This window comes from Diutina rugosa (assembly GCF_008704595.1).
Source record: "Diutina rugosa strain CBS 613 chromosome Unknown scaffold91_size20439, whole genome shotgun sequence".
Classification (NCBI taxonomy): Eukaryota; Fungi; Ascomycota; class Pichiomycetes; order Serinales; family Debaryomycetaceae; genus Diutina; species Diutina rugosa.
Genome location: NW_022995164.1, coordinates 1 through 20,592, shown reverse-complemented (window position 1 = coordinate 20,592; position 20,592 = coordinate 1). Strand labels below are relative to the sequence as shown.

General features: G+C 47.8%; 10 protein-coding genes across 10 annotated transcripts; 4 read left to right on the top strand and 6 right to left on the bottom strand. All coding sequences in view use genetic code 12, as the record gives it.

Annotated features, from left to right (window-relative positions):
* Nucleotides 1-830: 830 nt before the first annotated feature.
* DIURU_003895 (uncharacterized protein) lies at nucleotides 831-1,646 on the top strand (the record flags this gene model as incomplete). The annotated part of the gene is made up of 1 exon (XM_034156707.1): nucleotides 831-1,646. The coding sequence occupies one exon, from the start codon at nucleotides 831-833 to the stop codon at nucleotides 1,644-1,646; it is 816 nt and encodes a 271-aa protein (XP_034011318.1).
* Nucleotides 1,647-2,707: 1,061 nt separating this feature from the next.
* On the bottom strand, nucleotides 2,708-3,070 carry DIURU_003894 (sulfiredoxin; the record flags this gene model as incomplete). Its single annotated transcript, XM_034156706.1, has 1 exon — nucleotides 2,708-3,070. The coding sequence occupies one exon, from the start codon at nucleotides 3,068-3,070 to the stop codon at nucleotides 2,708-2,710; it is 363 nt and encodes a 120-aa protein (XP_034011317.1).
* Nucleotides 3,071-3,273: 203 nt separating this feature from the next.
* On the bottom strand, nucleotides 3,274-4,254 carry DIURU_003893 (25S rRNA (adenine2142-N1)-methyltransferase; the record flags this gene model as incomplete). The annotated part of the gene is made up of 1 exon (XM_034156705.1): nucleotides 3,274-4,254. The coding sequence occupies one exon, from the start codon at nucleotides 4,252-4,254 to the stop codon at nucleotides 3,274-3,276; it is 981 nt and encodes a 326-aa protein (XP_034011316.1).
* A 187-nt stretch (nucleotides 4,255-4,441) lies between these two features.
* MAK5 (putative ATP-dependent RNA helicase) lies at nucleotides 4,442-6,670 on the top strand (the record flags this gene model as incomplete). The annotated part of the gene is made up of 1 exon (XM_034156704.1): nucleotides 4,442-6,670. One exon carries the CDS (start codon nucleotides 4,442-4,444, stop codon nucleotides 6,668-6,670), a length of 2,229 nt encoding a protein of 742 aa, XP_034011315.1.
* A 358-nt stretch (nucleotides 6,671-7,028) lies between these two features.
* Nucleotides 7,029-7,628, bottom strand: DIURU_003891 (uncharacterized protein; the record flags this gene model as incomplete). The annotated part of the gene is made up of 1 exon (XM_034156703.1): nucleotides 7,029-7,628. The coding sequence occupies one exon, from the start codon at nucleotides 7,626-7,628 to the stop codon at nucleotides 7,029-7,031; it is 600 nt and encodes a 199-aa protein (XP_034011314.1).
* A 3,700-nt stretch (nucleotides 7,629-11,328) lies between these two features.
* Nucleotides 11,329-13,017, top strand: DIURU_003890 (E3 ubiquitin-protein ligase; the record flags this gene model as incomplete). Its single annotated transcript, XM_034156702.1, has 1 exon — nucleotides 11,329-13,017. The coding sequence occupies one exon, from the start codon at nucleotides 11,329-11,331 to the stop codon at nucleotides 13,015-13,017; it is 1,689 nt and encodes a 562-aa protein (XP_034011313.1).
* A 1,510-nt stretch (nucleotides 13,018-14,527) lies between these two features.
* Nucleotides 14,528-15,781, bottom strand: SHA3 (putative serine/threonine protein kinase; the record flags this gene model as incomplete). The annotated part of the gene is made up of 1 exon (XM_034156700.1): nucleotides 14,528-15,781. The coding sequence occupies one exon, from the start codon at nucleotides 15,779-15,781 to the stop codon at nucleotides 14,528-14,530; it is 1,254 nt and encodes a 417-aa protein (XP_034011312.1).
* Nucleotides 15,782-16,486: 705 nt separating this feature from the next.
* DIURU_003888 (uncharacterized protein) lies at nucleotides 16,487-17,431 on the top strand (the record flags this gene model as incomplete). Its single annotated transcript, XM_034156699.1, has 1 exon — nucleotides 16,487-17,431. The coding sequence occupies one exon, from the start codon at nucleotides 16,487-16,489 to the stop codon at nucleotides 17,429-17,431; it is 945 nt and encodes a 314-aa protein (XP_034011311.1).
* A 50-nt stretch (nucleotides 17,432-17,481) lies between these two features.
* RPO26 (DNA-directed RNA polymerase core subunit) lies at nucleotides 17,482-17,946 on the bottom strand (the record flags this gene model as incomplete). The annotated part of the gene is made up of 1 exon (XM_034156698.1): nucleotides 17,482-17,946. One exon carries the CDS (start codon nucleotides 17,944-17,946, stop codon nucleotides 17,482-17,484), a length of 465 nt encoding a protein of 154 aa, XP_034011310.1.
* Nucleotides 17,947-18,496: 550 nt separating this feature from the next.
* On the bottom strand, nucleotides 18,497-19,600 carry QCR2 (ubiquinol--cytochrome-c reductase subunit 2; the record flags this gene model as incomplete). The annotated part of the gene is made up of 1 exon (XM_034156697.1): nucleotides 18,497-19,600. The coding sequence occupies one exon, from the start codon at nucleotides 19,598-19,600 to the stop codon at nucleotides 18,497-18,499; it is 1,104 nt and encodes a 367-aa protein (XP_034011309.1).
* Between the last annotated feature and the right edge of the window lie 992 nt (nucleotides 19,601-20,592).

Sequence of the window (20,592 nt, the reverse complement as noted above, 5' to 3'; positions counted from 1 at the left end):
GTGGCGTCATCAGGCAATGTGTGAATAGGTGCCAACGCTGCCTAACCCGACAATTTTCGATTCCCGAAAACTACCATATCAATTTTGAGGTGGAGTGGTTGATAATGGGTACTGCGCGTTGCGAGCCCGGGGAACGCAAACTTCCTCACAGCGCTAAGCCAGCTGACGAAATCAAACCTCGCGTGGAGAGGGCGGGGAGCACGGCACTCACACTTATTTACCCCAAACACTAACCGCACCACTTGCGCCAAGTGTGACCTCGTCCCGGCGGGGACGTGCTCTCGATCAACAATGAAACCAACGCCACCTCTTAGGCCGAACACGCAATTTGTAGGCCCTGTGCGGGGCGGCACCGCATGGTGGGTGTCGCAGGTGGTTGGGTGTCACACCACAAAGCCAATGTGGTCTGTTTACGATAGCCGCCAGTTGACAGCTTAAGGGAAATTTCTTGTATTTCACAAAGACGTGGTGAGGGGGCGTGACTAGATGGCTAAGTACTCAGGCTGGGTTCTATGGTGGTGTTCGCGGTTAAGGGGCGTTTCATCAGAGGTAGCAGATCGCCCGATTGGGTGAGCTAGCCAACAACTCGCGGTCACGCTTGCCGCACGGAAAATCTCAAGCGATGACGGCGGTAGTCGCGGGCACGACACTTTTGGGTGCTTGCCGTGCGCTGGGGGACGTTCTCGGTGCGGAGGACTCGCGCACTATGTGCAGGAGCCAATTTCCCCAACTAGGGGTAACCCGGCATTAAAGCGCCAGCGTTTTTGTTGCCTTGGTCTGCTGGTGGTGATCTTGGTATTTTGCTCGTGTGTCTGTTCGCCGTCCACTGAATGCCTCCATCCCCTCCTACCGCCGTTTCATATCGCCCAGCGTCCCTAGCGCCACTGGCGCCGCTGACGCCGGCGCTGGTACCGTCGTCGCTGGCGTCGCCAGCCGCTCACGGCGTGCCCCTTCCGCTGCCCCGGTACCACCGCCTCCACAAGCTCGTCAAGCGCACTCTTACCCGGCTAGTATCGCTCGAACACGGCCCTGGTAAAAGCGCCATGGGCGCCGCCGGCGCCGCGGCGTCGCTGGACGACATCTTTGAACGCCTGTGCACCCTGCCCGTGGTGATAAACCCCGAAACCCCCGCCCACTACCTGACGGAGAACTACATCCCTCCCATCCTCGACACCACCGCCGAATTGATCACCGACCCCAAAGTCGACTACAATCTGATCCAGCTTAACTGCTGTGGCGACGACGGCGACGCCGGCGCGGCGCTGGGCGACGAGCTGGCGCCCGATGACGGCACCGAGCTCTTCACGCCGCGGTCGCGGCTGCGCTCAATCATCTCGACGTCGCTCATGAGCTGCTTAGACCCGCTGCATCAGCCGCCGAAACTTAAACGGGTGCTGAGACTGTCACTGCGCCGCGACGACGGCGCCTGGGCACTGCCGCCGGCACTGTCGCCGGCGCTGCCCTTCCACAAACCGCAGGCACTGCCGACGATTAGCGCTGTCGACCGCGACGACCCTCTCAGCCACCTGATCGACTTCTACTCGTTTGCCGATATGTGCCGCACTGAGGGCAAAGAGCGCAAGGGGCTGGTGTTCACCATCCTGGCTCAAGACCACACCAACGAGCTCTTACGGGAAAAGAAGTAAACATATACGACTAATGAAATATACTAAACGAATACTTGTATCGAAGAAATGAACCTTGGATTGATTTCGATTGGATGCGCGGTGACGTCATCGTATGATCTCACTAGGTACACTATCTAGTGGGTACCTAGCTCCATCAACCTCACCAATTTTTGAGACAAACCAATTTATTGACACTTTGATGCCTCTGCTTCCCATCAGCTTAGCCCTTGACCCTTGAAACTTTTTGTTTTAATCACGACACCTGAACATCGTGTGATGAATGCACCACGCGTCTGGCCACTCGGATGCAACAACAGGAGACTCTACGCTAGCGTCTGAAACGTGTCCGCGTTCAACTTTGGAACTCTCATAGAAGAGTTCAGTGGATGTCTTATAACTTTCACCTACTACTCACATGATCAGATTCGAGCCTAGACTCATTAAGCAATGCAAAAAACTTCCATGCTTTATCTCTAGCCATCAATTGCTCATTCGGTAGTTTCGACTGAAAAGTTGATTAGTGTTGATTTGAAGCTTGAGAAACTTTGTTTCTCAGCTTTTCATACTATGCTGATTGATTGTCATCTCCAAATTTAGTTGAGGAGTCCACCCAGTCCCATTGTCACGTCCTAATCGAGCAATTGGGCTGAGCCCACCAAACGAACATAAAGTACTCCATCCCCTAACCTCTTACAACCACCAAACCACAATCAACAATGGCTGCTCAACAATCTCAATCCAACACTCAAACCCCTAAGGACAACTACTCCCTCGAAAAGGACTTCCGTTTCTTCGACTTGTGCGTGATTGTTTAATTGATAAATTATGTATCTAATGGACAATTGAACTCAACCATATACCATATCAGTCATAGAATCAATTGAATTTTGCATTGATGACAAAGTGTGAACCGTAGGCTCAATTGAGAAGACGCAGTGTATCGAGTTTAACATGGAAATTGTTGTACATTTCCGAGTAGACTCAATTAAATCATTTCTTTGAATGTGTTGAAAGATGAGATAACGGCCACCAATAATAAACGTCCATGAGTAGGATGCAAGTCATGAAGTCACCTGTCCTTACTCAAACAACGTGTCCACGGAACTACCCAAATAAAGCCTTAACGTGTCTTTCGTCGCTGGAAGTATCTTACACCGCACTTCAGTATCGGGTCCGAGCCGGTCATACGCCTGTAGACGGTGACATCCACCAAAGGCAAAGTACAGGGTCTGACCTTTGTGTCTCACTTTGAACACGTCCACTGGCGGAAGTTCGCCTGCCACCGCATCTTCAAGAGAGCACGTAGCCAGCGCTTGGGGCGTGCCTTTGAGCGTAGACTCCATGGCGTCGATCTTGCTGGTGTCAAGCACCGGCGGGATTGGCCGGCGGATTTGGTCAAGCGGCACGTACTCAATGCGTAAATTGGATGTGTAAAACAGCATGATGTGTTAGGTAAAAGGTGGGTAGGATGCAATTTGTAACGAGGAGAACGTCACATATATATGTTTGCCTTGTATGTGTAATCCGACCTCGGCAACATCATCGCACCTAGGGTCCAGCCCCACTGTGTGCAGGATGGCGCGTCACCAAAAAAAAAAAAATGATGATTACAATTCGCAGCCAAAATTAGTGAACCATGATGAGTCTAGTCCATCACCACGGCAAAATTGTTGCGGTTGGCTCCTGATTGAAGTTCACGTTTGGGGAACTTGGTCGTGGTCACTGGACCAGTCCACTCGTAGAGCCAGTATGCCACTTTTGTCGCCTCATGGTAGTTTACCTGGTTATAGCCCAAAGACTTCATAATGTCGTCTAGGTGAGCGCCAGTACAATAACGAGAGTTGGAGACACATGGGAGCGGAAGTACAAGGAACAAAAGCAGCTTTATCTCCGCAGTAGGTGGCAAAAGGAATTGAGTAGTTCTCCGTAACATCTCCCCACGTTGGCTGGGCGTAGGCACAAAGTTAAGCACCAACGAGCAACTAATCAAATTGAAACGTTCAGCGTCACTTGTGGGTAAAGGACGTTGCATGAAGTCCTGTTCGATGATTTCTGGACTCTGGGAGTGGAGATCGATCTTCACCACTGAGCTGAACATGTGGCTAAATGAGATGGCGTTAAGCGACAGAAGACACCCAATCTCTAAAGCTCGAAGTCCCAGTGTTTCCTCGCCAAAGCCTAAGTAGTCACCCAGCTCAAGCCATTGTACTAGCTTCTTAGAAGAGTCGCCACCGCGCTTAGCATCTTGTCCTTGCGTCAGCGCCCGTTGGTACGTTTCCAAACCCCCACGCCACTCGATCTCAGCGTCAATTTGCGCCAATGTCTTCGCCAATTGTGACGTCGTGCCCGTGGTAGCAAATACCTGTTTGCTATTAGCTTTGACATCGCGCTTCTCTAATACATGGCGACTATACTGCTTACCGAGTAACTCGCGGTAATTGTCCTGGTCGATCTCAGGATACTCCTTTGCCAATGATGCCACTATCTGCAGTTTCCACTTCAGCAAATTGTGGAATCTCCGGATAAGCTCGCGGGACTTCTGCGGCTTTAATCCCTTGGGCACTTTGGTAGAGGCTCCCGTAATCAGCCGCAGGCCTCGAAGCATTCCTGAACCCTTACGCAGCATTTTCAGACCAATCACACTTTCGGTCAACTCCTCTTTTAGACGCGTTCTCTTGTCTGAGACGTGATCTTTGTGTGTGTTGTTGGTTTGTGTGGGTGGAGACGTTGTCTGCGAGGGCGAGCGATGCTCATCGCGCACTAGGTGCGACCACTATAGTAACCCCGAATCTCCTTAAAATATACACCATACGATGAAGCGGAAGGCTAATCTGGATGCCGGACGCCCTCAGAAGGGTGGCAAGCGGGCAAAGAAGACCAAGGCCACGCCGAAAGTGCCGACGATGAAGCAGAAGCAGCGCCGCGAGGGGAAGGTGGTGCTGATGCTGGAGCTCAACTGGAAGCCGGTGGAGATCCCCGACGGGCTTGGCGACTACGAAGGGTTCATGGGCATGGAGGAGTTGGAAGGGGTGTCGGTGCGGTACGTCAACGGCAAGCCCGAGCTCGTCCAGAAGGATGCTGAGGCGGAGGACACTGCCGACGGCGATAAGCCGAATAAGAAGAAGGGCGACAAGCAGGATAAGAAGAAGAAGGGGAAACAGGATAAACTGAGAAAGAAGGAAGAAAAAGCTACTGGTGAGCTGGCCGAAGCGGATGCTGAGGATAAAGTGGATGCTGACGCTAGTGAGGGTGAAGAATCCGAAACTGAAGTCATTGCCGATAAATCCGCCGCTACTAAAGATACCCAAGAGGCCAAAGAGGATTCTGATCTCACTCCCGGAACGTTTTCTCAAGTGGACCTCCCTCAGGACGTTAACCTCCCCGAATGGGATGCGATGGAACTTTCCGGTTACGTCAAGGATGGGCTTGCCAAGCTTGGCTTTACCAAGCCTACTGAGATTCAAAAACTTACTATCCCAGCCGCAATGGAAGGCACCGACGTCATCGGTAAAGCCACCACCGGTTCCGGTAAGACTTTGGCCTACGGTATCCCCATTCTCGAACGATACTTAGCACGGGAAACCACTGACGACGCCCCCGCCGCCATCATCTTTGCTCCTACTCGTGAATTGGCGCATCAAGTGGTGAAGCACTTGGAACAGTTGAGTAAATACAGTCCTTTGGGTCAGCACGGCATTGTCCCCATCACTGGTGGTTTGTCGATTCAAAAGCAAGAAAGATTGCTTAAACACAACCCGGGGGTGATTGTTGCTACCCCAGGGCGTCTCCTTGAGCATTTAACTGGCAATCAGGAACTCGCCAATCGCTGGTCGCGCACAGACATGATCGTCTTGGACGAAGCGGATAGATTACTTCAAGACGGCCATTTCGAGGAGTTCGATAAGATCATTGAGATATTCCGTCGACAAAAGACGAAAAAGTGGCAGACGTTGGTGTTCTCGGCGACATTTGCTCGCGATCTTTTTATGAAGCTTGACCGTAAGGGCAAGTCTCACCCCGCTAAAGGCGCTGTCATGGCCAACGACGAAGTGGTGGAACTTTTACAAAAGCGGCTCTCATTCCGCAAAAAGCCTGAGTTCATCGACGCCAACCCCAAGGAAATGGTGGCGCTGCTGGTGACGGAAGCTCTTGTCGAGTGTGGCGCCACTGAACGGGACTTGTACCTCTACTACTTCCTCCTCATGTACCCGGGGACGTCGTTGGTGTTTGCCAACTCTATCGACTCTGTCAAACGACTCGCTCCGTTCCTTAAAAGCTTGGGCATCGCAGCGTATGCTATCCACTCAAACATGGAGCAGAAGCAACGGTTGCGGGCGTTGGAGCGGTTCCAAGCCGAGATCAAGCAGAAAAAGCCGGCAGTACTCGTGGCTACAGATGTCGCTGCTAGAGGGTTGGATATCCCCAACATCGACCATGTTGTCCACTACCACATCCCCAAACTGGCGGATGTCTACATCCATCGACTGGGTAGAACCGCTCGTGCCGGTAAGGAAGGGGTGGCTTTGACGTTGTGCTCTCCGGAAGAAGCGCTGGGCCCGCTTCGTAAGCTTCGACGTGTGGTGGCGGCGCTGGGCCAGGCGCTGAAGCGCATTGCTGGCGACGTCAAGCTTTTGCCTATCGAGTACGATATCGTGGGACAGATCACCCCTCGTGTGAAGCTCGCGGCGCAATTGGCTGACAGCGAGATTCTGACGGTGGCGACTCTGAAGGAAGGGCTGTGGGTGAAGCAAGTGGCTGAGGACTTGGGGCTCGACGACTTGGACGAGCTCCAGGACTTTGAAGACGATATCTTGAAGAAACAAAGACGGAAAAAGGAACTGAAGATGTTGGATAAACAAGAAGCTAAGGTCAAACGGGCTCAGCTCCGCCAACTTTTGGCAGTGCCGTTGCGGAAGAATGTTCGCCGTAGTTACTTGACGCTGGGTCTCGAAAACATGGCCCACTCGATGGTCCATGGTACTCATCATGCCCAAGTGTTGGGCCACAAACAAACGGAAGCCTTGATGGACTTGAAGAAATGATAAATAGCTTAATTCATATCAAATTAGAGAGTTACTCGTATGACTGAACCTAGCTTTCTCTAAGGGGGAAGGCCTAGGCTTTCATAATCTGTGGCTTTGGATAATTGATTTTTTTGCAAAACATCTGGTAACTAAGTCATAATTGATAATCATATCTCAGCGATCATACCAACACCAGACCGGTGAAACTAGGTTAATAGGCAAATAAGGTGTGACTTCAAGAAGAGTTTAGCAGAGATGCTTAAATGGTGACCCTCATTGTGAATGGTACGATGATTCGCTTCCTACACCATCATCAAACAAATCGTTTCTCATACGTAACGGATGCTAAAGCATCACAGTCTTGTTTAAGTAGGCCTCACTTCTGCGCCAACAAAGCATCACGACAAGACAGCGACATTGAGCGCAGGTAGCGGATTATCATCGCTTCATAGGTCACCTGGGTGTTAGCCAGTGCAGCAGCCATGAGACGCTTGATCTTAGGGGCAAGCGGCACCAAGTCAGCGTCAGCAGATAAAACTTGTACAATCAAGTAATGAACGAAATTGCCAGACATTTGCGACGCCACGCTTTGCAATCTCTCCGTCACTTCGTCGGGCACCTCAAACCAAAGATTGGCCAGCACTTCCAGAGCAAACACAGTGATCGCTTCCACTTGGAACACTGCATTGATAAGTTCGCCGAGCCAGTGGGGCGGAGCATGGGAAAGGGCATGCGTTTTGGCGAGCCCATTGATCATAACCAACACCGCCATGATTAGTTCGTTCGATTTGGTCCAGAGGCCCACAACAAGTCCTTGGCAGAGTTCGGGTGTTTCTTCTACAGGCGGTGGTTCAAGCTCGTAGTACGCTGCGTACTTCTTGCATCCTTCCACCTTGTCTTGAAGTGGCGTCGTGGGCAGAATAATCAATGTCTTGAATGCTTTCCCCGAGTAGGTGGTAATCGGTACCAGCAGCATTAGTAGGTGGTAGTCAGAGAGCTAAAGTTGATAGAGTTGTCTGTTGCCGCCGGGGCAGTGTCATGGCGTGACCCATAGTAAAACCTTGATTGATCAATAATGAATCTTTGGTTTGGTCTTAATTGAATTTTCGTAGTCCCAACTTGAGCCGTACGCAATCATATTCTCTCCATCTTATGAAACCATATCACGACTTCTGATTTGTACAAGAACCACTGCCTTTACTTGGAATGGTTGTAGCCCCTTAGATCTGTTGGCATCGCTAGCAACTTAGCTCTATCACCTCCACTTATGTCAGCTGAAAGCTGCTCGCGATCCCTATGAACTTCCACGCACCGCTGTGCTGACGTACTATGTTTTAGACTGTGTACCCAACGTATACGAAATCCAACTTTACGTCATGTGAACTATGAGACTTTAAGGATAGATTGGAGGCCATGCATTATGTGCAGAACTAACACACTCATCCGATATGTAAGCTAAACACTTGCCTCAAGTTCCATTCTCAATCCAAGATGGCACCCTTGCAGATAGCCCCCTGAGTGAAGTAAAACGAATAGTGACGCAAGTTCCGACATGTTAACGAGAACGATGCTCGACCTCAAAACTCACATTTGTCCTGTATATAACATCCCGCGCTGTTCGTCAACTCCTGCGTATAGGGCACTCGCCTCTCGTCTAAAATTATTTCAAATTTTTTTTTCGACTTTTTTTTGAAGAATTTTTTCTTCTCGACAACGTCTTCTGAGCACTATGACACACATACTTGAACCGTGCAGAACACAGAAATCGTATCAGAACTCACTCAACTTGTCTTATCAATAGTATATGCTTACCTGAAAACTCCTTCCCTACATGCAGGGTCAATTTGAGCACGCACATGAAAGCTTGATTAGGATCACAGTCCCATCCAGCTCTATAGGGATTGCAGCGGTCTAGCGTATTGCAATTGTGATGGCAGTGACAAACTTGACCCACTCACAGTTTGCAACTTGTAGTGCCTTGATTATGGTGTGCACTGCATACACCTGACCGTTCCGCAGGTGATGCAAGGAGAGTACCACTGCTCCAACTACGTCAAATTTCTCGTTAGCTCGCCCAAAGTAACACCAGTCATACTTCAGGTGCCAAAAATAGTCACAAAACAAACAAATCTTTTTTGCCCATTCTTTCTTGGTTTCATTTCTTGACACTCCTGACACTCCCTCAAAACTTCTTCAAACTGAGTGTTAGCCCGCCCACATATTTATTTACCATACTTCTGAGGCCAAAGAGTTTTATGGAGCAAACAGAAAGTCTGTGGCAGTTTTTCCTGATTTTATATCACACTTTGAAGTTTTTCTTATGAGAATTCAGAAAATCCTATTTGCTGTTGTGTATTCTATTTGCACCGTATACATCACAGTCACGCATTTCATTTCTTTCTCGAGTGTGATATACGTGACGAAAATCCTGATTGGAAACTTATGAATGATATGCAACTGCGGTGCTTATGTGCAGTACCTCGGACTTCAAAGCCTGATATCTGCGTCAGCACTGGTGCCGACACCTACTTAAACCCACCAGACCAGGTAGACATACTCAAAGCTCACAAACGTGCTTTGAAATACGAGCTGATAACTCTGTAAGTGCGTGATACAGCTCACCTTGTTGTTTTCTGCATATTTCTTCATGCACCTGCATACAGGTATCGACTATAGACGAGGTGTTACACCTCTCTCACCGCTTTTACAAATATCACAGGTCAACTCCAACGCTCAGTAGATGTATTAGACCACGCTGCAAACTCAAAATCGTCCGAAAAAAAATTGCAAAAAAAAAAAAAGTTTTTTTTACCACCAATAAACTCACATAGAGACGCCAATTTTAAAGTCAACTCTCCCAAAACCACGTCAACTATACTTCCGGTACAAAAAGAATTTTATGAAGCTATCGGTTTGATTCTAGTGATTTTTCCTGATTTTATAGCACACTTTTTAGTTTTTTCAGGGAAAATTCGGAAAATCCCATTTGCCGTCTAAATACTATTTGAACCTTAAACATCACGGTGATGTTGTATTCTTTCTTCTAAAGTGAGTCATACGCGCTATAAAGACCTGGATGAAAGCTGTACATCGCGCTTAGACGATACTCAAGTGTGCAGGACTTCATTTTGCAAGGTTGACGTCAGTCAGTAATTGCATTAGCACCCAAGAAACTCCTCAAACCAAATAGACAAGTCCATGGATTACCTTGCGTGACACGAGTTCAGCTTAAACCTTGTTATAAAGCTTAAATCGTCGTGTTCTTCATTTCACTGATGCACCTTCTCTGTCTACAAGGTGTCACTGTTAAACCGTTGCCAATATTCAGCGGTGGTTAAATACACTCCCTGAAATAGTTCGTCTAGATTTTCTCCTCACTTCATATATCTGACCACCCCTTTCACTTGGGTTGGTGTAAGACTATGTAGTTGATATCCTGTATATAATCAAGAAGTCCGGTACATAGATCTGGACTGGTAACAGTTAGACTTCTCTTGCCACTGCTCACTTCGCAAGTCGCTTCCGATGTCTACTGAATGTGATGTAGTACGCAACAAACACAGCGTGATTTTGAATATCATCTTCCTGTTGTCATGTTTCGATAAATCATGGATCAGGTGCGAACTGGCTGCTGCATCTAATGGCTTTAAGATTAACTCGGCTGAAACCACTGGTGTATGCACCATCCATTGTACAGAATTTGTGGACAAATGCAGGACGCGGTTAAGACGGAAGTGCTCACACAAGAGTGAGTTCAATGGGAGCTGTTTGAAGAATGTCATTTTCAGTTGGCACCGTTTCTTTCAAATAGTAATCAGCATCGTTGGCAGCGCTGTAAATCTGGACTGATTCAAGTTATTGATAGTGCCTTGGTTTGAAGTTCAAAGCAGGCATCGTTCACTGAAACTTCACTTCTCAACACAGCAATGCTGAGGCTTAAATGTTTCCCAGGATTAAACAGATGCAGAACAGGTTGTGGAGTCCGCATAAGGTATTGTAATGGGGGACGTTTAACTCCAACGTCGCTGCCTATATCAGAACAGCTTGCCAACTTCACCGAACGGAGATAGACGTTCAAACTGAGAAGCCAGACATACCAGGCGACTACTCTTTACATGTAATGAATGGCCTTTATCGGTGCCACATGCTGGTCAAAAATAGTGATGTGCCATATTTCGTAGTATTGATGAGTTCATGTTCCTCCTCGTACCACTGCGGGACACATTGAGCTCGTAATGCCGTGGGTTACTTCGTGCCTTCCAATAGCCTTAGAGACACCTCACAGACTCTATCTGGGACCATGCAACATCTGTGGAGGCTGCACCAACTCGTTTGTCCCAAAAATGGTTAAATTTTCCACAGAAAGCAAAGCGAGGCAAGCTGAATTCGAATATCTTCATTGTGTTGAGGATAAATCACTTGATGTGTTTGATAGCACTGCCAGATCAGCAAGCAACCCAAAACGGCCAATCAAGATGAAAATGATCCTAACCCAGGCCCTATTCAAATCCAATAACTACCATACAAACTAAAACTTAACCAATTGAGTCAGGTGCGACGTTTTCGGTCGACCCTCGCTGCGCTTTCCCCCTGTTCGCACCGATGGCGGACAAGGGCAGTTGCGAGCCGCACGCGCACGTTAACGAACACCGTACCCTTATCGGCACCGCCCCACAATGCACCGCAACTTCTACTACTTTGTGGGGTACACCCTTGGCCTGACGGCGCTACTAGGGTGGCTGGTGTATGACCTGCTCCTAATATCGTACGACGAGTACTCGTTTGTGTGGCACCTCACCGAGGGGGTCAAGAAGGGCATCCTCATCAACTTCGTCGCCATCTTCTACCTCATATGGTGCCGCCTCATGCAAATGGCGGTGTTTGGCGAGTTGCGGATCATCGAAATGGAGCACTTGATGGAGAGGTTGCCGATGTTTGTCGTCACCTTGCTTTTCAACTGGGCCACCACCGATAAAGAAATGATCGTCAACGTGGTATTGTTTGGCCTCAGTATCTCGTTCAAGGTGTTCCACATCGTTCTCATGGACCGTATGGACTACTGCGCCATGAAGATCGTCAACGGGCTTGAGTTGCTGACCACCCAGGCCGACGTGTTCCGCCAGTACGCGCTGAACTTGTACTTTTGGTTGGTGCCGGTGGCGGTAGCGCTCGACTTTGCCGTGGCCAAGTTGTTGGTGTACGATGTCGTCTACGGTGTCACCAGTGTCGTCTGTCTTTTGTTTGGCTTCCAATTCGCCATGCAGGGCGTTGAAACTCTCACCTACTTTGCCAAGCTTGTTCTCACCGCCTACGAAGTGTTGCGCTACCGGGTGGAGCCCGCCGACGACGACGCCGATATCGACAACTTGCTGGACGACGACGACGTCATTGCCGAGCGGGTGTGGGAGGCGAAGCCGTTCTACTCGAAAGCGATCGACATTCTGCTGGCTTTACTCAAAGCGGCGTCGCACATCTGCTACGTGTATCTTCTCATCTATGAGCTGGGCACGCTGTTACCTCCCATAGCGATGATTTCCGGTACCTACTCGGCGCTCCGCGAAGTGTACTTGGAGGTGGGCAGTTTGTTCAAGTTCATCGAGCTGGCACGACAGCTAGATCTGCAACTTCAAACGGCCACCGCCGCCGAGTTGGCCGCCAGCGACAACTTGTGTATCATTTGCATGGAGGAGATGCGAGCGCCGGCGCAGTACTTGGAGGCCCACGGCAAGGAGCTCTCCAAGCGCAAGATCCCCAAAAAGCTTCGCTGTGGCCACTTTATGCACGCGGGGTGTCTCAAAGAATGGTTGGAGCGTACCGATTCGTGCCCATTGTGTCGCTCTAAGGTATTTGGCGACGAGCCGTTGACCCCGGCCCAGGAGGCGGCGGCGTTGACTCGCGACCTTCAAGCATTCCAGCCGCCACCCCCGCCTCAACCAGAAGCACGTCCAGCAGCTCCCGCGCCCACCGACGCCGGCACCGGTGGTGCCGACCCTGCTACCTTCACCGGAACCGGGTCTACCGAGCCCCCCACTGAGGGTCTGAGCCGCCAAGTGCCGCCTACCACCACCATCGCGGCACCAGCAACAGCAGCACCACTGCAGTCTCTGCCACGCCTCACTCCGACGCCTACGACGCTGACAAACAACCCATTTACCGACTACACGTTTGCCCGACACGACAACGACGACGGCCACCAAACGATATCGTTACCGATCTCGCTGGCAGTGCTTCCGCCAAACTGGATTCTTTTGCCGATGCGTCGGAGCGACAGCGGCTACGAGGTGTCACTTTCGCATCGCCACCAGGCCCGTCTTCACGTGGTCAAGAAAGATCCCCACGCACCGGCTCCCTCATCGGGTTACTAACGGGTGTCGGAGGACATCGGAGTTTATAGGGGTGCTCGGGCGTCCTCGGTGCGAAAAGCACCTGCGTTGCCGGGCAGATTGAGGGCATTGCCATTAGTTTGACATGAAAAATGACGTCAGGGGGTGGCTGATGTACCTCGTTCACTAGGGTTAAATCAGGTGAATCTGGGAAAATCAGGGGGTGGAAAATTCAGGGGTGAATCAGCGAAGCGCCCACCCGAAGAGTCTCGACCCATAGCAAGCTGCTACATATATACATTGCAAGTACACGTGATACGAGTTTATTTTAGTAGTGCTGTAGATATGGTTTTAGCCAGGGGGTGGTTGTCGCAAAACTTCTTGGTATGAGTCTAGGTCTCGGCCTTGGCTAAGCGGGCGGAGCCGGGATCTCGGAAAGTAACGGCGTTGCGTTGCGGCACAGGTCTTTTTTTGCTTAGGCAGGGAGAAAAAAATGCGCCATCGTTCGAGACGCTGCCGGTTTGGGTCGTGAAACGTTACTATAGGTGTTCCGCATAATTCCTCCGAAATTTCCGTGGTTTTTCCGGAGACTATGAGGAGGCGCAACCAACTCTAGTATCATCCGATTCTCTGTGACATTTACAATCAACTGACGCCGGTGACGAAACTCGTTTACCTTCTGACTCCATCAGTAGTCAGTGTATACAAACACAAATGTATTAGATTGTAACATGTTATCCAAATGAACAGATGGAAATGACCTAATTCTCGACCACATCAGCCTCCCAGCTTTTCGGCGAAAAAAAAAACTTTACAGCAGTGCTTTGTGCAGTGGGCGTCTCATGAAAAATAAAATTTTGTGCCGCTGTGCCTCGCCAATTAACAAATCGCCTCACGCCGTAACAATAGCGAACCGAATGTATGCTTTTCTCGTGTTATGCTCCCGACAAAGTTTACCCCACTTTTACAGGAGGCACAAATTGCTCTCCATTTGATACCAGCGAGTCTGGCTAAGGCACTATCACCTGACGTCAAATGAGCGAGTCAATATATGAACTTCAAACATGTGTGTAATAAGCTTAGCGAGAAGCAGTGAACACCCTTGTTCGTGAATAGCGTGTCCCTCATCACGTTTACAAAGTTGGGTATTGTTTGGCTGAACACAAAGCACACATTTACGACACAAACTCGAAGCAGGATAAACTCCACATTATTATTCGATAATTTTGTGGCGACTCGGATTAATCTCCGCACATTTGTCCGAACACGAAGGAGAAGGCGGGGTATATCCTTTGCCAACGCAATACGCTCGGCCGCCTATGCGATACCCCACTGCGATTAGTTTTGGCCAGTTATTAGTCCCGGTGCCACGATGATGGCGATAGCGCCATCGCTCATTCGCCAATTTGGAGGGACACGGCATTACTACTGGCTTAAAGTTGAGCTTGGGAGAATTGGTCGCACGTATATGTATTGCATTCTAGGGAATAATACACAATAGTGACAGAATCGAACAATATCATCGCTTACACACAACGCATTGCTCCTGGCATCAGTGGTGAGGGCAGCTGAACCGCTTCAATCGGTGGCGGCATTGTTCCATCATGCTTCTCTCTGTGATAATGAGATCACCTCTCACCTCAGGCAAGTTGACCTCAGGTTCCGAAGGCGGGGAAAGGGGGTAGGTGTGGAATAAATCAATTGTCATGATTTCTTGGCGCAATGCTGGTAAATTTATCCGCTCGTTTGGATCTAGCCGGAATATTTTGTCCAACAATAGGTTAAATTGGGTAGATATCGGAAGAATTTGTGATAATATTTTCTTCTTTCCGTGTAGCATGTAATCTCTGAACACTGTATTCTCATCTTGGGTTAGTAATGCCATAGGCCATGGGTTTCGCAGGCAAGAGATATTGATAAACAAGACCCCCAAAGACCATATATCGCCAGCGATGGTAGGAAAGTATTTCAGGCTCAGAGAATCATACTTTCGATTTTCCTCCTTCATCAGCTCGTATTGTGAAAGATCAACCAATCTTCGAATGATAGGCAGATCACTATAGTTCATCAACCGTTCAGGCGCCATATAAAACAGCAGACCACGACACACGTTGCAGCACATGAAATTTGAAGTCATCGCAAGCCCGAAATCGATTAGTACAACACGACATTCATCATAGTCGATACAAACATTGGAGGTTGAGCGTACGTAATGCGGATTGTAGTGTACCATAATGTTCTCAGGTTTCAAGTCACAGTGGTATATGCCTCGCGAAGCACAAAATTCCACTGCCTCAATAAGCTGAAGCATCACGTTTTTCATCAATAACTGCTTGTTACCATGGTAGCTCTGGAAGATTTGATTCGTAGTGATGTTGTAAAATAAGTCGCCTTGCTCAAAGTAGTCCATAACAATGACGACAGCCAAGTCAGTTATATCGAGCACAGCATGGATCAGAGCAATATTAGGGTGGGACATCACTTGCAAGTGAATGGCGATCTCTTTCAAAAATGGACACAGTGCACCCAAATTTCGAAGTTTTAGCAAGTTCAATGATTCGATCGAGGGGCTTTGATTGACTTTAAAAAACTGATAAAACTGGCGTTGGATTTGCTCCTTATTTGCGTCAACATCGTCGAGTTTCATGGGAGGGTTCTTAAGTAACATTTTGGCGGCAAAGCGGCGTCTTGTGTGTATGTCTTCAACGAGGTAGATGAGTCCATATGTTCCAGCGCCTATACGGCGGATGAGCTGGTATTCACCGACAGACAAGCCTGCCAAGCTGTAGAAGTCATTATCTTTCATTGGATTCGCCGAAGCAGAAGAATTGTGGGGATATTGTGATGGCTCCAAGCATGGTTATATAGATCTCTCGCGTAATAAATCAGCTCATGGTAACTTGGATTGATCGGAAAAACACGGGGTATGGGGAAAAAATGAGCTGATTTGCCTTGGCACACAACAGACTATGATTATATGACGAAGTTAATCGCCAGCGGTAAAGAGTCGAATTACATGGCATAGAAGACAATTTTACTGAATAAACACGCATCCTACATTGAGCCCTACCCTCAAGGGTGAGCTCAGTGTTTTATATCATACAATCCACTACACGCTTCCTTCGAGACGAGATATATGTAAATTGTGGAAAGGCTGAAGTCTGTTTTTCATATGCTATCGGCGATGTCCTTAGCCGCAGAACAATTCGTCGTGATCGTTTCCTCGGTATTTGACGGATGGGTCGATTAAGAATCAAGCCACCTTTTTCAATGCATGAGCAACATCCGAATTCACCCATGAAAGGCTGAGCATTGCGAGGATGCTTTAGCATGACCCCACGAACTTCGGATCTCTGGAAGTCTAAAACTAGGTCTTGTTGAGTGGGTGAATATAGATGTTAAATAACATATAGATGCTTGTCAACTTTACATCGTGCTCCATTCATGACTCGTGTTCTCAGAAGTGCGCACTAAAATTTCCTAACGGAGGTCGTGGTGGAAAGTCAAGGAAATGTCACGATTGGAGCTGACCATAAAACGATTTGAAGCTCGGATAGAAGCTGGTCAATTCTATGAGGCACATCAAACGTTGCGAACCATTATCAACAGGTATGTGAAGGCCAAGCAATACGATGAGGCTACCAAGATTCTCGCCCATGGCGCACAGCTCCTAGCTGAGAAACAACAATACCCGCTGAGTGCCGATTTGATCAGCTACCTCATTGATGTGTACAGTGAGGAACATCGTTGTGACAATAAGCTGAAGCAGATGGTGATCGATTTGGTGCAACAATTGCCACCTACTGAGCCCCTGCTTGTCGATCTTTCAAAGCAAGCAATTCTGTGGTCTCAAGCTGAAGAGAACCTGAAGTACGGTGACTCTAAATTACATGATGTGTTCGGCGCCAAGCTTGCTAAAGCGTTGACTGAAGCTTCTCAACTTAACGCAGATGATGATGCCAAGTTGTTCGCAGTGACTGAGCTCCACTTGATTTTGGGTTCACATGAATCGGTCTCTGTATACATCGATTTGTTGTATCGATGGGGTCAATTCACATCTAACCACGATCCAGGCTTATTCCTCTCACGTGCTATCATCAATTACGGGTACTTGAAAAACATCAATTTCGTCACGGAGTCCTCCCTGAAATTCATCAACAAATTCCGCGAGGATTATGCAAATGGTGTTGATGTCTCCTATGAAAATATCATCATCTATGAATGTGATACTTTCCCCTTGATCAATTTTGCTCAATTGTTGGCGGTAACCTTACGCAAATCCGAAGACGCTAGTACAAAATTCTTGGGGTTATACAATCACTACAAACTGTCTTTACATGAATCAGATTTACTTGCTCCGGTTGAGTATTTAGCTAAGGAGTATTTTGGCTTGCAATTGGGTGCTCCTAAGCAAGGGAATATGATGGCAAATCTTTTGGGCGATTTTTTCAAGTAATTTACATGACAGAAAGGATCATGTCGTATGTACGGTAGAAAAAAATTCTTTTAATTATCAATGATTAACTCATCACAACCCCAATCCTCGAATGATCCATCGGGCAAATACCGACGAATCACTAAAGGAATCTTCTTTTGCGCCAATTCTTTCATAGCAATCTGCAAAGGGTCAGTTTCACCTTCAATGTCGACAAGAACTGGGGCGTTCAACGAGATTTGCAATGCCCGAGTCCCAAGAATTCTTGCTCGCTCATACTTCGTCATGTAAGGCGTTGTGGTGCGAGCCTCCTTAGGAATTGCGAGTTCTTTCGCCGTTTTCATGCGGTGCATTTGGGCATCCTCGGGGCCAGTGCCACCGTTGATGATAGCCTTACCATCCACCGTAACGTCATCACCACCGGCTTGGGCGGGGTCATCATTCACCATGTCGTCATCGGAGAAATGATCGGGCGCATCGAAATCGTCGTAGTGTTCAGCACCTTCATTGAAGGCATTATCTTCAACGTCAGACATCTTCAACAAGAACTTGAATCAGCTTGATTAGATGGAAGGGATAGGTTTATTGGGGGGAATGGGGGGAAGTGATGGGAAGTGTGGTCGTCAATGTTCACCGCGATGAGAAAGGCTCGCTCGGGGAGAAAAAAAAAAATACAATAGTGGATGAAGTGGAGCTCAGTTCGCCTCTGTAAACAAGGATTGGCAACTGATGTATGATGTACCTTTCCAGATTTTGACTGGTAAGCTACGTCTGGTCAAAATAGACTCGTTACAATCACTTCAATCCGTCTAACGTCATCGATCATTCGATCTATAACAAATCGAGGTTTTTGTTGTGTGCAAAGCTTGTACCAAACATAAGAAGAGTGCTTTCCATTTTAAATCTACAACATGAGATATACTTCAGCCTCAAGCTGAATTTGTTAAGTTTCATAAGCTATTTTTTTACAAATTGCCAAAATTTCGAAGGACTACGGATCGACCCTGGTAATTTCTGAAATACGTTCAAGACTCCTATTTATTCGGAAGATATATATAAATTAATTATCAAATGCAGTTGGGCGTTTTACAATTCATTGGCGTAAGGCAAAACGTCGACATCACCCACAGCCACGTAGTTGAATTGGGGCAATTCAGGCTTGTCAGAGGAAATCTTGACCGAGTGAGGGAATTCGAAAATCGATTGTAAAGCAAGCGACAATTCACCGTTCTTGACAGCTTCAGCGGAAATAGAAGTGGTTTCAACAGCTTCCTTGGCTCTTCTGATAGATTCGGCCACTTGAGTAGCTTCACCCTTTACAGTCACGACAAACAAACCGGCGTCTTCGTATTTGTAAAGTTGAGAAACGGCACCCTTGATCGAAGCCAAAGCCGAGTTGGCATCGACACCCAAGAAGTGGTTACCCAAGGCAGCCGACAAAGCTTCGTAAGCACCAAATTGCTCAGGCTTGACAGCGTAGGCCAAAGCAGCAACAGATTCACCAGAAGCGGGGATTCTGACTTCAGCGCCAGACTTCGAGATCACAGGGATGTTTTCCGAAGCACCGCCGGGAATCTTAGAGAAGGAAGACTCTTGGATAAACTTGGACAAGTCAGATTCGTTAGCGCCCGAGGCGAACACTTCGACGTTGGTGGAGTTGACGACGTCGGTGGCAAATTGGCGGATGTCTTCAACGGTGACCGATTGAGTGCCATCGTACAAAAGGGGACGACCGTAGCCTCTTTGGTAAGTAATGGCGTGAGCAGCCTCAATGGCTTTGTGAGAGTTGGAAGCGTTAGCGGCAGCGAATTCGGCCTTGGCGACGGGCAAAACAACTTCTTGCAATTCGTGAGGGCGGAAAGCGGGGGAAGCAAGGGTGGCACCGAGAGCTTCAACGTAGTACGGGAGGTCTTGCTTGAGGAAAGTAGTCTTCAACAAGACAGCGTCTCTGGTGATGGTGGAGGAAAATTGACCACCCAACAACTCGGATTCTCTGGTGAATCTGAGGGCCGATTTGGTCTCGGTGTTGAGGAAATTGAACTTCGAGTAAAGGTGAGCCAAGCCGGGCTTAGCACCAGCCTTCGAACCAGCATTGTTCACCTTGACCGTCAAGGTAGTCAAGTTACCGGACGATTCTCTAGTGTTAAGCTTGATGGTGCTGTAGGCACGGGAAGAAACACGACGGTACATTGATGTTGTATGGGGAATAAACCTTACGGAAAAAAACGAGGTAATTTTTCAGTGACATTTCATTCGCTGTGATTGGTGCGAGTAGCGCACCAACGCGCTACCATTTACTTGCACAGATGCACATAGATAACGAGCACTTGATCTAGACAGCTTTTTTTTTTTTTGACGATATGATTTAAGGTGTCAATTTTTTGTAATTTCTTCTCACAAAGTGACACTCGTTGAGAACTAAAGTAGATGCAATTTCAGCGAAATCTTGAATCTATTAAGGCGCAACCAAAGAGAGACTGCTATACATATCATTCAAGCACCGACCCACCTCCATAATAACTGTATATCATCAAATTGATTCCATATATATTGCCTTTATACCACGAAAACTCATGAGATGTGAAACCATACGATCTCTTTATTTGCTGTTCATCTACAAGCCTTCGTATCACATGAAACTTAAACGGCTTTTACACCATTATTTATGGCAATGCTGTTATAGAAAAAGAGAGTTGTTTTGGTGGTAGTTTCTTTTGAAAAGTGGTGAAGCTGATTTCATCTTATCGTCTTTTTTCTACTTTATCCATAAGTGTGCAATAATATTTACTCGTAAAACCTACAATAGAAGGATCGTTACCACCACAGAAGACTCAAATGAGCCGCCTACCGTCATTTTGCAATAAATATCTAACTGCAGAACTCATATAGACACTTTAGAGAAAACAAATGTTCCACATTTTGAGACATCAATTGAGACCCAAAGGTATGACGGGGCATTCTACACTCGGATTTCATGTTTCTTCAGAATTTGAGGTGTAGAACGATTGTAGCAAAACATATGTCCAACACAAATCAGTGACTTTCACCAATCTCTGCGAATCCGAATTTTTTCCTTAGCGTTAGTAGAGCGGTTTCTTGAGTTGCGGGTTTGTCCAGTATTTGTGTTGTATAATATCCGAAGCTCACTAATAAAACACTTGTATTCTTTTCTAATCAAATCA